Genomic DNA, 16,967 nt, shown 5'->3' on the forward strand with positions numbered 1-16,967 from the left:
GTTGTCCCAGCATTATTTGTGGAACAGATTATTCTTTCTCCGTTGAAGTATCTAGGAATTCTTGTCAAAAATCAAAACTTAAGTGATCATAATTTGCATTTACAATTTGATTGGCTCTCTGCCCTTGGAAAAGTTACTTACCCTCTCTAAGTCTGAGCTTTTCTCATCTGTAAATTGAAGCAATGCCACAAATACTGACCATCATTCATTGCTTTGTGGATCCAGTGAGATAGGTAACACGTGAAGAATCACTGATCTGTTTGGCAAGTGGGATGCTCAGCAATTATCTACTAATGTTATTATTGTTCTAGTACCCATTCCTTGTTAAGGTCAAGGAAAGAGTTATTTCCTCACAGCTGTGTCTGCAGGCCCTTGCTAGACATGGAGGAAATGTGATGGAAGGATTCCCAGATCCTGCCATCAAGGAGAGGGGACCTTGTTAGTGAGTCAGAGCACTTACTAACTCAGGTCAGAAATTATCAAGGTCTATTACCTGGAGTCACTGAGGAGGTGGGGCTTGGAGGGTGCAAGAGGTGTAGGTGGGCAGGGGGAGGAACCTTCCAGGGAAGGTAAGGACCTATTCAAAGGCTCAGAACCGGAAATGCTCCTGGGCTCTGAGTCAATGGGCCCTTCCAGGAGTACTGGGAGGTGAGGTTGAACAGATCACGTAAGGTCTGGGATGCCAGGCCAGGAGCCTGGACTTGTTTAGGGCAGGGATGTGATAAAAAGAGAGCAAGTGCGGGTCATGCTGCAGCAGCTCCTGCCCCACCTGCTGACAGACCTGCGGATGACATGGTGAGATCAGGGTTGTGAAGGGCTTTTGTCAACGGCACAAGCACACAGGATGATGATTATTCTGGGAACAGGAAGAGCTTAAAGAAGAGTGTGAGCTCCACAAGAATAGGGCTGTATTTATCCAGCCCAGAAAAGTCCTTACTGTAAAGCCTTGTCCAAAGGAATTGGCCAGAACTATTTCAGGGCCCCTTTTCACCCATGTCTGACTTCGGTCTATAGAGGGTGCTCGGGGGAAGCCTTTATGGATCTTGCTGAGGAGGCAGAGGGCTCAATGAGTCCCTAATTTTGTCAAGTACCTGCTTATAATGCACCAGCTAAGGCTTTGGGGCCTTCATATTTGTTATCTCATTAAGTCCTGAAGACAGTGCTGTGAGTTAAGCACGATTAGCCCCATTTTACAGATGAGAGAACAGAGATCCTAAAGCCTCATCTTCTCCGTGGAGGCAGAGTCTACAGGCCCACTCAGCGAATGTCCGCTGTCCCCACAGCCCCCAGACATTGGATGTGCGGCTGGGCTACAACCTGTGCCAGGAAGAGCTGGAGTTCCTGCAAAAGCGGAAGGTGGTGGTAGCTGAGGCCCTGAAGCAGGTCTTGCAGCTGGAGGAGGATCTGCAGATGGACGAGGTGGGTGAGCGGAGGCCAGCCACTTGGCTCAGTGCCTGCTCTGAGCTAAGCTCGTCCTTCCAACACCCTGCCCTGCCAGCTGCCCGCAGCCCTGCCCTGCCCCAGGGCAGCCTCAGCACTGCCTTTCCTGATTGCTCTTAGTGTTAAAGTTCCGGCTGAGAGCTGTGTTAGATGTGATTCAGTTGTGTGTTCAAAAGGGGACCCACATGTCTACCCTAAAGGCCCTAGGACCTTCATTCTTCAATTCTCCCTTCCCCCGAGTACACAGAGAGAGAGAAAGAAAGAGAGAGAGAGAAAGAAAGGAAGGAAGGAAGGAAGGAAGGAAGGAAGGAAGGAAGGAAGGAAGGAAGGAAGGAAGGAAGGAAGGAAAGGAGGGAGGGAGGGAGGGGAGGAAAGAAAGGAAGGAAGGAAGGAAGGAAGGAAGGAAGGAAGGAAGGAAGGAAGGAAGGAAGGAAGGAAGGAAGGGAAAAGAACAGCAGGTAGAAGCTGGAGAGAAGCAACTTCCACTCGCAGGGCCAGCTTCTTTCCAGCGAGCAGCCAGTGGTGACTTTGTCGGAGCCCTCTGTCACCTCCATTGTGTGGACTGTGGCCCATGCCCCCTGGGCAGCAGGGCAGCGCTCTGAGTGTCCGCCTCCTGAAGCCGACCACAGGTATGGACGGAGCCCTTGTGCCTGAGAGGACTGTGCTGGGGCTTTAGCCAACAGGAGGATCCCCACTCAAATGAAAACGGTTAGAGTAAGTCTCAGCAAAAAGCCCCCTCCTCCCATCTTTAGGGAAACACACTAAGGGCATCTTAAAGCTATGTCAACCCACAGGTGACAACCCTGCTCCTTCCTACATCAAAAATTCACTTCCTCCTGCTCTTACACATATTTATGGTATATATTGGGCACGTACCATGTACCAGGCCTGGTGTCCTCACATCAAATCCCTCTGCAGAAGATACCAATTTGCAGCCATCAAAGAATCACACACTAGCTGGGTTCTTGAGCCAGTCACCCAGCTGCCTGGACCCCCGTTTGATCATGTGTTGACTGAGGGCTAAATTAACAGTGCTAAGAATCTTCCAGCCATGGCTTTCTGATTTACCAAGGCTGTGTAAGGCTTCAGAGCCCTTTACTGATGGCAACTTCTGGGTTTGGGGCTAAGGTCTAATTCTAGACCTACTGGGTAGCCCGCCACTGTGTGACAGGCAATTTAAAGTCACTCAGTGCCTCACTCTCTGTTTTGTGTAGCCAGCTCTCCCTCCTCTACTTTTCCTTCTTAGCTCCTGTCTGTCATGCCAAGTCTTTCCTACCAGCAATGCCCCAACAGTCTGCCTCTCTGCGCCCCCAGGTACCGCTCATAGCCATCATGTCCACTGGAGGTGGAACGAGATCCATGACTGCCATGTATGGCCACCTGCTGGGGCTGCAGGAGCTGAATCTCCTGAACTGTGCCAGCTACATCACGGGACTGTCAGGGGCCACTTGGTAAGGAGCTGGGGGCCACTGTCCGGTGGAGCCCAGAGCAAGCAGCAAATGGGCTGGCCTGGGGTCTCTGGTGAAGCTCTTCCCCCACCCCAAGTTAGACTGACTCATGAACCTTGGGCAGCTCTATCACTTCCAGCTGTGTGACCTTGGGCATGCAGCTCAACTTCTCTGAGTCTCAGTTTCTGTATCTGTAAAGTGGGGATAATAACAGCACCAACCTCATACGGTTGTTGGAGAGGCTCTCCCCAAACTGGGTACCGGAGAGACACTGTATACATCATACACGTTGGTTATTACTGACACTCCTATTTCCCTGGGGCTGTGCAGGGACACGGGAGCATGATGGCCAACTATGAGTGAACTACTGCTGCCACTAACCCTGTCCTGCAGGGGAGACACAGCTGCCCTCTCTCAGACTATGCCAAGTCACCTAGGGTGGGCGGAGCTGGCCCCGCTGCGCTGGCTGCCCACACGCCACCTCAGCACCCACCCCTGCCCACTCCTTCTGGCCTGTAGGCTTCCTCGGGCTCCCACCTCCTCGCTCTGCTGGTGAGCAAGGAGAGTGAGCTGGCTCCCCCTAGGTGAGGCCAGTGTGCGGTGGGCCTTCTTAGCTCCTGTCTGTCATGCCACAGGAGCCACAGTGCTGGGGGGCCCACAAAAACATGTGCATTTCTTTTCAGATGAGAAGGAAAAACAATTAACTTCTAGGTCGAAGAAAATGTTTTTATAAATAATATTACTATATTTGTCTTTATACGATTGTCATACAACAAAATTTTTAATGTTTTTATGGTGGAAGCGGCCACCAAAGTCATGATGCAGCCCTGGTCTAGGGTGGCCGAGGTCCCATGACACCCAGGGCCTCTCTCTCAGCCAGGCTGTGTCTTATTCTGTCTGGGATTGGTGGACCTCTGAGCTCTCCAGGTCCCAAGCTGTGGCCCTCATCCTGGAGGCGCTCTGGCTGACTTTCATTTGGGTGAGTGGACGTGAACTGTCCCTAGGAAAACCAAGGGCTCATGGTGCATCAGGGGGCCTGAGGCTTCAGCTCATATGGGATCTAGGAAGAATAGCTGACCGTTATCAGCATTGCCACTGCTCCAAGCACCGGGTGAGGGCTTCTGATGAATCATCTCATTTCTTCTTCACAAGAAAACTATGACAGAGATGTCATTCTGCTCATTTTATAACTGGAGAAACAAAGGAATTCTTCAGGGTCACTCAGCTAATGAGTGGTAGAGCTGGGCTTTGAACCTAGGCTGTCTGAGTCCAGGGCCCACGTTCTTAATCTGCCTTTTAAACGGCTGCCCAGGAGTAGTAGGTTAAGGAGATAACCTGCATCTAGGGCGGGTGTGCGGTGGCAGACGGGCACCTAGCCTGGGAAAGCACTCGGAAGGATTCTTTGAAAACCAATTATTTGTAACTGAGTGAACCTATGGAGAGCAGGGTGTTTGGTTGAATAAATCTCCTGCCCTACCCCTGCCTCCACAGACCAGAAATTAATCCTGTGAAGGAAGAGGCCACTGTTTAGAAAACTGTGCAGCGTCGGGCAAGGTCCCCGGTGGCGGGTGGGGGGTCCCAGGTGCTGTCCTGACATAAACAGAAAAGCTGGGTCCAGGCCAAGAAGAGGCAGCCAGTGGCAAAGACCCAGGGCCAGGGGGAGCTCCATCTTTGTTTCACTCCTCCCCACTGCCCACATGTAAGAAGCATGGGAAATAAATCTTTAGCCAGCATCATAATTACGGGAATTCATGTGCCAAAATGGAAACAGTCCAGGATGTGGCATCAGCCAAGCCTGGGTTCAAATGTTGGCTCCATCATTCCACAGCCCAGCACTTACTGTGTGCCAAGTACTATTCTAACCACTTGACATTACATTAATTCATGTAATCTTCACAGTAGCTCTGTGAGGTAGGTACAATTATCATAACCCTCCCTTTTCTACACGTAGGGAAACTGGGGTGAAAAGTAGGTAGATATCGTGCCCGAGATCACACAGCTAATGAGTAGCAGAGTCTGGTTTTGAACCCAGGAAGATCTGGGTCCAGAACCCTCACTCTTAAGCAATATGCTATGCCTGGCCCACAGCAGGCAGTCAAGAAATGGTAGCAATTGTGACTATGAGTAATACTGTTGACCCCCTTTCCTCCAGGCTCCTCTCCTGACAGGTTTCCCATGAGCTGCCCTCCTTCTCTCCTGCCAGTGCCCAGGGTTGATTGGACCAGGGCTGGCTCAGCTCTATCAGCCATGCCTGTCTCTCTCCAGGACCATGGCTACCTTGTACCGGGACCCTGAGTGGTCCTCTAAAAACCTGCAGCCTGCCATCCTTGAGGCCCGGAGGCATGTGGTCAAGGACAAGTTGCCCACCCTGCACCCAGACCAGCTCCTCAAACACCGGGAGGAGCTTCGGCAGCGCAGTCAGGAAGGCTATAAGGTCAACTTTACAGACTTCTGGGGCCTGCTGATCGAGGCCTGCCTGGGAGACGAGGTAGGTGCCCGGCTTCTCCTGGGCTGCACTCCGCCCTGGCTGATGTTCACCCCTCTTTCTTTGTCGGAGTATCTGGACTTACCTCATACCAGGAGAGAGTTAGATGTATCCCTGATGTATCCCTGAGCTGCAGATGTATCCCTGAGCTGTAAAAGGCAAGGTTTGAGGTGCCCAAATGTGTGATGAAGAAAGATGTTGGGGTGGCTTAGATGCAACCCTGCAGAGGCAGTGTGTCCTCAGAGCCGTGCCAAGACACCTGTGAGAGAAAATGAGGAGGGAGCTGGAAAGGCTGGAGAGCCATCAGACTGTGATGCAAGTGTGACCCCAAGTGGAGGAGAAAGGGAAGATAGTCTGGGTAGAAGCATCCTAGACTACTTTGTGGTCTAGAAGGTTCAGCAAAGCCTTAGAGAGTCCTCCAGCCAAGGTGGCCATCAGAGTCATCTGACGCTCCCCAGAACGGGCCTGCCTCAGCATCCCTGCCCCACTCAGGCACTGGGCTCGGACACCCATGGGAACTGTGGCCTCCGCATGGATTTCAGAACACAGCAGCTAGGACGCTTAGTCAATCATACTCCCTGGAGTTAAAGGTCTGCCAGGCTCATTCTCATGGTCACCACACAAAGGATGGGCCCAGTGAGCTTCCTTCCTGCTCTGAGATCCAATGATCTGAGCAATATGCGTCCAAGGTGAGACTCAGCCTGTGTTGGCACACAGCTGTTGTGACAGCCATGTGGGACATGGTGAAGGAATGGGATCCCCGTGAGATGCTGTAATCCTGGACATCAGGGTGAGTGTTCAGCTAACACCTGGGCCCTTTCAGCTGCGCAGCCCCCAGGGAGGACTAACTTTGCTGTTGCTGGGCCCCCAAGCAGAGATTCCCATCTCGTTTCTATCCAGGCCTATGGCTGTCTGCCCTACTCCCAAAGGTGTCTGGGGAGATCTGATTTCAAATCGGAATTTTCCAGAAGGAGGAGAGATAACAAATTATTTTCTAGTAGGTCCCCTCTTCCAGAAAACCCAGACAATCTGAGGAACCAAGGATGGCCTAAACTACATCTTCAACATTCATTCATTTCTTCATTCAATCTTTCAACAAATTAAGTACCTCCTGCATGCCCAGAACTATGCTAGGTCTGGCGGATTCAGACACGAGGCACTCACAGCTTTTGATGGATCCCTCCCCGTGCTGTACCCCTTGATAACCCACCATCTAACCTGTTCTCATGATGAAGCAAGGCAGGCAGAGATTGAGGGTGTTGGCTTTTGGATTCAGACATGATGGGGTTTCAATTCTGGCCCTGTTCTGTGCTATTCCTTAAATGGGAATTACATCAGTAAGTGGTGGTTGATATTTCTAACAAGAGTTAGTGCCCCATGTAATGAGGTGGAAAGCACCAAGGCTTTCACATCAGAAGTCTGAGAATTACCCCCAGGGTTTGAGGTAGGCAAGGAGCCAGGCTTCCCAAGAAGTCTAGGATTGATGTCAAAAGTCCTCTGCTCTAACACTCTAACCAAAAGTGGGAGCTCCTTTCCCTCGGGCCCCCTTGACAATGAGCGTGGACTGTGTCTTCCATGAGTTTGTAACTACTTCCAGGACCATCAGCTCCGTGGTGTCCAGATCTCTGCCCACTTACGATAGGTACCCCGTTTGCCTTTCAAGAGAGGCCCAAGACTCTCTCTACCCACACAGGTGTTTACCATCTCACACAGGTTCTGTGGCCTTCACAAACTGGGATAACCATGGATGGTCACCCAGCAGGCAGCTGCTCGGCCTGGGATCAGAGCCTAGGCTCCTAAGACCTCAGTTGGCCTTGTCTACACTAGCTGATTCACTTTGGGGGGTGGCCTGTGACCCCAGCTGATCTGCAGGACTCCCATTCTGATTATATAGCACAGTGCTCTGGGAACTTAGAGGGGCTGTGGCTGCCGTGTGGTACCAGGGTTTCCAAGCCCTTCATGAGGGAAGGAAGGAAGGAAGGAAGGGAAAGAGAAGAAGGAGGAGAAGAAGAAGGGCGGCCAGATAGCTCAGTTGGTTAGAGCATGAGCTCTCAACAACAACAAGGTTGCCAGTTCAGTTCCCACATGGGATGGTGGGCTGCGCCCCCTGCAAACTAAAGATTGAAAATGGGTGACTGGACTTGGAGCTGAGCTGCGCCCTCTGCAACTAGATTGAAGGACAACGACTTAGAGCTGATGGGTCCCCTGGAGAAACACACTGTTCACCAATTAAATTTAAAAAAAAAAAAAAAAAAAAGGAAGGAGGAGGAGGAAGGAAAGAAGGAGCTTGTTTTTCCACTCCCAAACACATTTTATGCAACATGCAAAGCAGATATGAAAAATGGAGCTGCTCTGGTTTGGTGGCCTCTCCTACCGCTACCTCCTCATTCTCTGGTCCCTGAGACACACAGAGAACCTGGGACTCTGAGGAACAGCCCTACACTGCAGATTCAGTCCCACCCCATCCATGTGTCTGGAGTAGTGAATAGTCCAAGGACAAGTGTACCTTCTACAGGTGCATTTTAAGAGCAGGCTTGGCTGGTATCAGCCGGAGCCTACACAGCAGCCTGGTGGGCTCAGGAGACAGGAAACACGCTGTGAGAGGTCCAAACTGTGCCCTTATTCTGCCACTGGGGCTGCTTATCTGTGTCTCCTTAACCATTTTGTTTCCCCACAGAGAAATGAATGCAAACTGTCAGATCAGCGTGCTGCTCTGAGCCAGGGCCAGAACCCCCTGCCCATCTACCTCACCATCAATATCAAGGATGATGTAAGCAACCAGGATTTCAGAGGTAACACTGGTGCCTAGCAATTTACGTTGGGGGAGAGGGGACCCTTTTCAGCAGGCAAAGGCACCCAGCACCCCAGCACACACATATGCATACCCACCACACCTTTGCCAATCTTCACATCGAAAGGCAGTCGTTAAGCTGAGGAAAGCTTACTACCCTCTTCTCTGCCACCTGGGCGGTGTGGAAGGCAGGAGCGGGGGAAGATGGGAGAATGCGGGGGAGGACAGGGTCCCCTGGCTTCCCTGGGTGGTGGTTTGGTGTGACAGGGACACAAAGGTCATGAAGGGAAATGGTCCTAGATATTTCTTAAACAGCCCAGAAGAAGGGCCTCTAGAGCCCTGCCCTGCTTCAGGGTCAGTTTTGGTCCCCATTTATCGGGTTTGGAGCAAAGACGCCCAGCAGTTTGCAAATGGTGCGTCTTGCTCGGCCAGCAGAGGCCGGCCTTGGGCGCCCTCATGTGTCCTGTGGGGGAACTGCGGCCTCGCTGTCCGGTCTCCCCCAAACCCGTGATCCAGCCAGTTTGCTAGGTGAGGAAGGAGAGCGGAGCTGTCCAGGCCAGACACTGATACCCTGTCCTACTGCTTCTTGTGCAGAGTGGTGCGAGTTTTCCCCCTACGAGGTGGGCATGCAGAAGTATGGGGCCTTCATCCCCACCGAGCTCTTCGGCTCCGAGTTCTTCATGGGGCGTCTGATGAGGAGGATCCCAGAGTCGCGGATGTGCTACATGCTAGGTGACTCCTGGCTGGGGAGGCTCCGGTGCACCCTGCCCTGTGTTGGGCAAGGCCCCACCTTTGAATTAGAGAATGACAGGGAGGTATGCTCTCGTTTCCCAGGAATCGTCCCCGGTGAAATGGGAGATTCTGGAACTCCCACCCTCTCCCCTCTTGTTCCAAGCAGCAACATGCCTGCCTCCAGGGGCCAACCTAGCTCCTGAGTTCCAAGGGGTCTGAGGGTACCACAGAGGGAAGGCAAAGTCCCTGGGGAAGTCTGGCCCTGCTTCCAAACCTACGCTCCCTGCTCCTCCAGAGCCGGGAGCAGTGAATGCAGAGGTCTGATTGTGATGTCCACTCGTTCAGTTCTCCCTGCAGAGTCTGAACTGCATCTGTCAAAGGGTGACCTCAAAAAACAGACCCATCGTTAAAGCCTCAACCACAGTTATGCCCTTATTTAAACTAATCATATGCAGCCCCATCTATCCCAGTCCAACCCATCCCAGAAGGTCTGGCTCAGCCCCATGTCTTCTGGGAAGCGCACCCGGAAGTCCCCAGCCCACGGTGGCTTCTCCTTCCTCTAAACACCTACACTATTGGTCATGTGGTTCTGAGCTCTGTACTTAATGAACTTGGACGTGACTCCTCAATTGTTAGCTCTGTGGAGTTGGCCAAATCACCTAACTTCTCTGAGCCACAGTTTTCTTATCTGTAAATTGGGCTTAAGAGTGAAACCTACCGTAGAGGATCCAAATAGGTCAACATCATGTGAAAGATTTCATGTGAGTATTGCTATTAATCTGTTGCATTTTAAAATCATGATAATAAGAGATAGCATTACATTTATCAAGTGCTCACCATGTGCCAGGCACCGTCCTAAACGAGTGTATTAACTGGTGCAAGAGTCGGCATCTGGGCTTGAACCTGAAGCCCGCACCTGTCAGCATTAAGTAGCTGCTGGGACTGGGCCTTATATGCCTTCGTATTCTCTCCCGGCTCTGAGAGGAAGATGGAGAAGAGCTGAGGGCTGGGGATCATGAGTCATCTGGGTCGAGCTGCACTGTGGGCAGAGGGAAATCAAAGCCTGTCCCACACCCTGAGAAGCCTGACTTGAAGAGGGAATCAAGGCCAGGGCAGAACCATTCAGTATTTGGGGGGTCTGGGGGCTCTTGGACAGAACTGCTCACGGCTGGCCCTGCTCCCTAGGTTTGTGGAGCAGCATCTTCTCCGTGAACTTGCTTGATGTCTGGGATTATTGCAACAACTCAGAGGAGTTTTTCCACAGGTGGACAAGGGAGAGAGTGCACGACATTGGTGGGTAACCTACTGGCTTCCCCTCTTGCTTAGGAAGGGAGTGGAGAAGAGGGGTGGGTCACAAACTGAGAACTAGTCCACCTGCCACGTGTTTCAACATCCTCTCTGTGGTCCACAAACATGGGAAGGCAGCGAGGGCTAGAGGGTCTTCCCTGCCTGGAGGGGATGGTGATTGCTGGTGGACACCTGCTCGGAGACCCAGCGGCACGCCCCCAGGGCCAGCTCTAGTGTGGTCAGGGGAGTGGATCCACTGTGTCGTCAGCTTGGCAGAGCTGTGAGGAGGCCTGGAGAGCTGAAGAGGGGAGGGATCTATGAACACATCAGTTAAAGATTGCTCATCTAGACTGTTCTCTCTGGGACCCCTCCTTATCTATCTTCCCTCCCCACCCCTGTCCTATGTCTCTCACCTGGGTGCTCCAGCTCCAGGGTCTTGAAAGCCAGGCAAGGAAGATGGGAACAGCACTTACAATGGCTCACCCCTGGGTTCCGGGCTACCATGCAGGGCTCCACCTGGGAAATCAGGGCCCCCAACTTTTATAACCTGCTCTCTAATCCCTTCTTCCCCTGCAGAAGATGAGCCGCTCCTTCCTGAAATCCCCAAATGTAAGGCCAATGTCCTGGACACCTCGGTGGTGATCCCAGCGTCGACGCTGTCCAATACTTTCCGCCAAATCCTCACCTATCGGTCCTTTGTGTCTGAGTTCCACAACTTCCTGTTGGGGCTGCAGCTGCACACCGACTACCTCCAGAATGGCCAGTTCTCCATGTGGAAAGGTACCCTCCCTGGCTGCTGCTTGAAGCCTGCCTCTGTTTGGAGGAAGGACAGGTAGATGTCGAGGCTACCAAGGAGATAGAATGAGAAAACTCCTCTGACCATGGTTCATGGGTTGGGTGGCAGAGTACCCCCACGGTGTATTCCTGGGTGGAGTCTTGAACAATGGGTGGAGTGGTGTGCATATTTAATTAACTGAATCTGCTCACTGCTATACGGCATCTGTACAATGATCTCAGCAGGCAGAAGTTAGCCCACTGTGTAAATGGGGAAGTGTGGGCCCTGACTTTCTGCAGTTGTGCTCTGGGGACACCTTTTCGTGTGAGTGGTGCCCCCTGGAGTTGGGCAGGGGATGACTCAGCTCAAGAACACCCAAGTGGAAAGTAGCAGAGCCAGGCCTTAGACTGGCTTCAGTGCCTTCTTCCCACCCTGTTAAGGCCCTAAGGTTGACTTTCTACCTGTCTTTGGTATCGTATTTGGCCACAGCTTGCAAACGATTGCTTGGGCCTGGCCTAAAAATCGTTGTCCTCACCATCAGAGGCAGAAAGGGCAACTGGCTCAGGTCCCCAAGTTTGCATCAATTTATAGGATAGTCTTATGCCCCTATACCCCACAAACCCTGTGGCTGAGTCATAGTGGGTTTTATGTGCATAGCCCATAAAAGACTTGCTAAAACCCCAGGAAAATGGTGTTCGTCAGCCCACCCAAGGAGGCCAGAAGTGGGGGGGCTGGAGACCCAGGCTTAGGAGCTCAGGGCAGGGTACTCCATCCCTACCAGGTGCCTCTGACCATCCACTGAGATCGGGGTTCTGAGGTGCAATGGTAATTGGAAGCCTTGGATTTCAGACACTGTGCTTGACGGCTTCCCGAACCAGCTGACAGAGTCCGTGAACCACTTGTGTCTAGTAGACACCGCATTTTTCGTCAACTCCAGCTACCCACCCCTCCTCAGGCCAGAGAGAAAAGCCGACCTCATCATCCACCTCAATTATTGTGCTGGGTCCCAGACAAAGGCAAGTGAGGCAAAGCAAGCCCCCCTCCCCCCTGAGCAGAAGCACTGCCTCTTCTGAGACAAGCCACTGATGAGCACCACGAACTGGGAAATGGGGAATGTGTGCTCTCTATGGGCTCCAAGACCAGCGTCAGAGAAACTCAAGTTGGTATAGTACATGACATGAGGGGAGCCATCCAAACCTCAGGGGGCTGCCAGCTGGCCCTCACGCAGTGGGGCTCAGGGTTTGTGTGGACTTACTGAGCTAATTCCAATCGTTGTATCTGAGCTTTTGCCATATTTGGCAATTCTTCAGCTGCAAAAAAAGAGGAAGTTTTAAAAAATAACCTTAATAGAGCCCAGTCAATTCCAAGGTTTTATACCACTTCTAGAGCTTGTAATGTCCTATTTTCAAAATAATCACGCTGTCCTCCTGTCCCAGGGAATATGACCCCTTCATGTAATTATACTAAAGAACCAGGACCAGAGGTTTTTACTTATTTTTACTTATTTACTTTTGAAATGTTCTGGCCTTTTAAGGGAAAGAAACTGGTCTACCTTAATACTTTCTTATCCTGCAGCCAGGAACAGGGGAGTGTAGACAGATGATAAGGATGACAGCAATGGTAATGGCCCAGGTTTGTACACGAGTGACAACGTCCTTTCCTACACATGATCTCACCTGACCCTTACGCCAGGTCTTTGCGGTAGATGGCATACCTGCTGTTATTCCCACGTTGTAGTTGAGGGAGCTGAAGCACAGAGAAGGTAAATGGCTTGCTTAAGATCACACAGCTAGTAAATGTGGAACAGAGGGCAGAACTAAGGGGGTTCTGACCCTCTAAGGCCACTGCTCTTTCTGTTATATCGTGTTTATGCCCTTTCAGAGTCCTTTCCAGCCCTGTGACACTTTGTCAGTTCCAAAGCCCATGCATGTGCCCCAGGAGCCTGCCCCCTATGGCTGTATATGGCTCGGCTCCCGTCCCCCTCAGGCTGCCACCCACATCTACCCAGATCTGTGCTTGGGTAACGTATCAGTATCATCGAAAGGCCTTCTGTCCAGTTTACTTGGGGAAGGAGCTTGCAGTTGGACACACACCAACCTACTGCCTCAGGCCCTTTGTCCTGGTGTGGCTTTGTTCTAAAAATAGCACAAATAGGCCAAGTAGTTGGAGACGTGAGTTGTTAGCTGGGGAAATCAGGAAGCTTGATCTAAGAACTCTGTGTTTCTTACCGACCCCTACCCCTCATCTCAAACATGTCCTCCTGTGATACTCTAGCCCATGAAACAAACCTGTGAGTACTGCGCCGTGCAGAACATCCCCTTCCCCAAATATGACCTGCAAGAGGAGGGGAATAGTAATCTCAAGGAATGTTACCTGATGGAGAACTCCCAGGAACCTGATGCCCCCATCGTGCTTTTCTTCCCACTCATCAACGATACCTTCCAAAAGTACAAGGCCCCAGGTAAGCCGCCTCTGAGCTCACTTCCCACCACCTTCTGGTCTTGGACTGAGAGCTCCGGTCTTTAAACGTATGCCATCTTCTAGTAGCACTCACGGGAAGCCTGGCTTAGCCCCAGTCTGAGCCAACCTTGGCTTTGGGAAGAAAGAAAAGATTCCCCCATGCCCCCATGAGCTTGCAGCATCAAATTCTACTCTGCCAGTCATTCGTCATTTATTGACATCCAACTGTATGCCTGGCACGGTGTTGGTGCTAGGGCAGTCCTAAGGTGGGCAAGCTGTATCCCTGCCCTAGGAGCTTGGAGGTGTACGTACACGTGCGTATGTGTGAGTGTGCACATCTTCAGGAAGGCGTGTGTGCCCATGCATGCAGGGGTGGCTATGCAGAGAAATAGGACACAAGTCATTATAACTAGACATAATAAGAGTCTATCGCAAGTCCTTCTGCTCCCTCCAGGTGTAGAGCGAAGCCCCGAGGAGCTGGAGAAGGGCAACGTTGACATTTATGGCGCCAAAACTCCCTATGCCACCAGGGAGCTGACGTACACAGAGGCCGCCTTCGACAAGTTGGTGAATCTCTGTGAATACAACATCCTGAATAACAAGGACAAGCTCCTTCAGGCCTTGCGAAAGGCCGTGGAAAAGAAGAAACTCCAGAAGAGCCAGTGTCCCTCCGAATTCCCGGGGAGCTTCACCGATCCTGTGTCTGCTTCCACTGTTGGGGGCGGGGACCTCATCAGAGCTGACCAGCCCTCATAGCCAGCTCTGCTCTCTGGCAAGAGGTGCAGGCAAGCTAGCCTGGGCTGTCCCTCAAAAAATAAAAATTAAAAAAGGTTGAGGGAGACAGAGAGAAAGAGACACAGGAAAATAACGAGGCATGGATTCGGGTTTTATACCCACTGGAATTTTTTTAAACCTTTCCCTATAGGGAAAGGGGTCCAATAGCCACAGGCTCCCATACATGCCTGAAGTGTGGAGAATGAAAGCACGGCCTGAAGAGGCAGCTGGTTCCCCACAAACCTGAGACACAGAGCTGGCGCCCAGAGCCCTCCCCTTTCTACTCCCCTCTGCCTCCAGGCACAGAGGAACTCAGGGAATGCACAGGAGGACCCGAGAAGCACTCAGCGTTCTCTGGAAAAACTCTTTTTAAATTTTAAGGGAATTATATTCTTGTGATTTTTGTAGGCAATTATATTTTGTGGTTTTTATTTCTATGAGTCAGGCTATTAATAGGGAGCATGATGCTAGAAGATCTAGATGGAGCACTGGAGACATCTTGGTCTCTTCAACAACAAAGCCAAACAGGTGACGCAGTTTCAGCAGCCCCTCTCCAGCCGCTCAGAGCTCCAGGACTGGTGACCCCTAAAATCCCTACCAGGCAGCCTCATCTGAGCATCCAGCTCCAGTGAAATGCCAGGCAAAGCCCAAGTCTGTAGCTCACATTCGTGGAACACAGATCTTAGATGCAGCTCGGGGATGTTTGGGCAGGTCAATGGACTTGGGCATCAGGTCGGTACTGCCACCCAGTGCCGCCCACTCCAAGAGGCCGGCGCTTGCTGACAAACCTGCTCCAGGAGCACTTCTCAGTTCTCCGTCACCCTCCCCTCTGTTTTCCAGACGGGATTATTTATTTCTCAATGGGATTTCTCTTATTTATCATGTACACACCATGGCCAGCTAGCACATCCCAGCTCTTGGAAAGTCATCCTGAGAGAATGAAACCAGGAAGGAACTACCCAGAGAGGACTAAGTTAGCTCTGAGGAAGAAGCCCATCCTTGGAGGTGGTTTCAAGATGAATTACTGGGAAAGACCAGGAACACACGGAAGCCCAATCAAAGCATCCAGGTCACCCATCAGCCTGGGAACGTAACTGAAAAAAATGTATAACCTGAGCTACTGAGACGCCCTGGCCAATGGACAGTGGGGCCAGAAAGGCACGTGCTCTGCGTGAAGCCCAGCAAACCTGGGAGACATGCCCCCCTTTCTGGGCCACGATGCTCCCTCCCTAAGCAGTCCTTTGGTTGTTAGGAGACAAATGGTGACAGGTACCAAAAGTTTAGAAAAATTGGTCTCCAATTTACATCCTGACTACTCAAAGTGTGCTGGGGAACTGGTTAGAAACACAGAATCTCAGGCCCCACTCCAGCCATACTGAATCAGGATCTGTATTTTGAGGAGATTCTCAGCTCCTCTCTCAGGCGATGCCTGTGCATATTACAGTTTGAATGGTGTGGATTTGTGCCACACTTTACCATAAGCCTGGAAAGTATGAACAGTCAGCTCCCCTGAGCCCCAAACTGGGCTCCTGGATCTGCAAACCTGGTCCCCATCCAGCTAACGCTCACCTGGGACACCACCTCACCCCCTCCACCAGAGCAGCCTCCACTTTGGCACCTTTTTCTTCCATCTGCAACAAACAGGCTCGCCTTACATTATCAGAGCGAGCTCCGTGGCAAGACCTGTTTATTGTAAGGTGAAGGCAGCCCTCCCTTGGATTCCTCAAAGTATGTAGAGTGAGGTTTTTGAAACCATTTTATTATTTGAGCGCGGAATAAAATGGCCATGTGGGTAAATGCTAGTGCCTCATCTGCTTTCATTATCTGAGGCTGTAAAACCTGCATAATTCCTGTCTGGCCACTGCCAGAGGTGTGAGAAGGCCGTTTCCATCCCATCCCTTCTCTCTCCTGCGGCTTCCTTTCCTCCTGCAGGGGTCCCCACCTTCTTGTGGTGGGGTGATTTTCTGTTTTTATGAAGCCATGTGAAAACCAGTGGAGCAGCAGCTCTCGTTGACCCATGCTGTCTGAAGCTCCGATGGTTTTCAGGAAGCTTTGATCTAGAGGAAGGAAGGGCAGTCTGCATCAGCTGAGCACCTACTTGGTGCCCCGCAGTCGTGGTCAGTAAGCTGCCTTTGCTTTCTAGGAACGTAGATCTGGGTTGTAAGAAAAGGCATGAAAATATTTTTGTATGTGGATTTGAGAAGTCAAATGGCCATTTCTCTTCTAAAACAATGCTGGCGATGTCACAGAGCAGGAGATTCGTAAGGGGCCATATGAGGGATAAGGACAAAATGTCATCAACTCTGTGAGGGGCCAGGGCACTTTGTCCTGGGGAGGTCAGGGAGGCCCCCTCCTCAGGTTCCCTGCTCTCTGCCTGTAACACGATTAAATAGAAAAAATCAAATAAAATTCCTCTCTTCCCAAGGGTGCCTTTGTCTCCCCTTTCCTTCTCAGGAGAGCAGCCAGCACACCACACTGCCATGGAAACCAGCCACCCTGTCCCACAGTAAATGTGTTCTGCTCCTACATCCCCATGAAAACACTTCTCTCCAAGGTCACCGATGTCCTCCCAGTTGCCAGATACATGGAGTCAAATGGCACTGGCGCTGTCTAGGCCTTATCTTACTTGATTGTTCTCGGCATTTGGCACTGCAGACCACTCCCTCCTTCCTGAAACCTCCCTCCCCAGGACTTCCTTGCCAACAGCAGTGCACTCCAGTTCTGCTTGCAAATATTTACTTCCTTCCCACTACATGCCAGTCACTGTTGTAGGCT

At 51.5% G+C, this 16,967-nt stretch overlaps 1 protein-coding gene across 1 annotated transcript in view; it reads left to right on the top strand.

Moving 5' to 3' along the window:
- The window catches only part of PLA2G4E (phospholipase A2 group IVE), a 35,693-nt gene extending 19,239 nt beyond the window's left edge, over positions 1–16,454 (top strand). The window contains exons 11-20 of the mRNA XM_033106998.1: positions 1,284–1,419; positions 2,755–2,891; positions 5,154–5,376; positions 8,051–8,165; positions 8,759–8,896; positions 10,082–10,189; positions 10,760–10,963; positions 11,808–11,974; positions 13,233–13,419; positions 13,873–16,454. Of these exons, the coding sequence (XP_032962889.1) occupies positions 1,284–1,419; positions 2,755–2,891; positions 5,154–5,376; positions 8,051–8,165; positions 8,759–8,896; positions 10,082–10,189; positions 10,760–10,963; positions 11,808–11,974; positions 13,233–13,419; positions 13,873–14,174 (1,717 nt within the window). The 3' untranslated portion in view covers positions 14,175–16,454. The remainder of the gene's footprint in view (positions 1–1,283; positions 1,420–2,754; positions 2,892–5,153; positions 5,377–8,050; positions 8,166–8,758; positions 8,897–10,081; positions 10,190–10,759; positions 10,964–11,807; positions 11,975–13,232; positions 13,420–13,872) is intronic.
- The last annotated feature ends 513 nt before the right edge of the window (positions 16,455–16,967 follow it).

This window comes from Rhinolophus ferrumequinum, chromosome 6 (assembly GCF_004115265.2).
Source record: "Rhinolophus ferrumequinum isolate MPI-CBG mRhiFer1 chromosome 6, mRhiFer1_v1.p, whole genome shotgun sequence".
Taxonomy (NCBI): Eukaryota; Metazoa; Chordata; class Mammalia; order Chiroptera; family Rhinolophidae; genus Rhinolophus; species Rhinolophus ferrumequinum.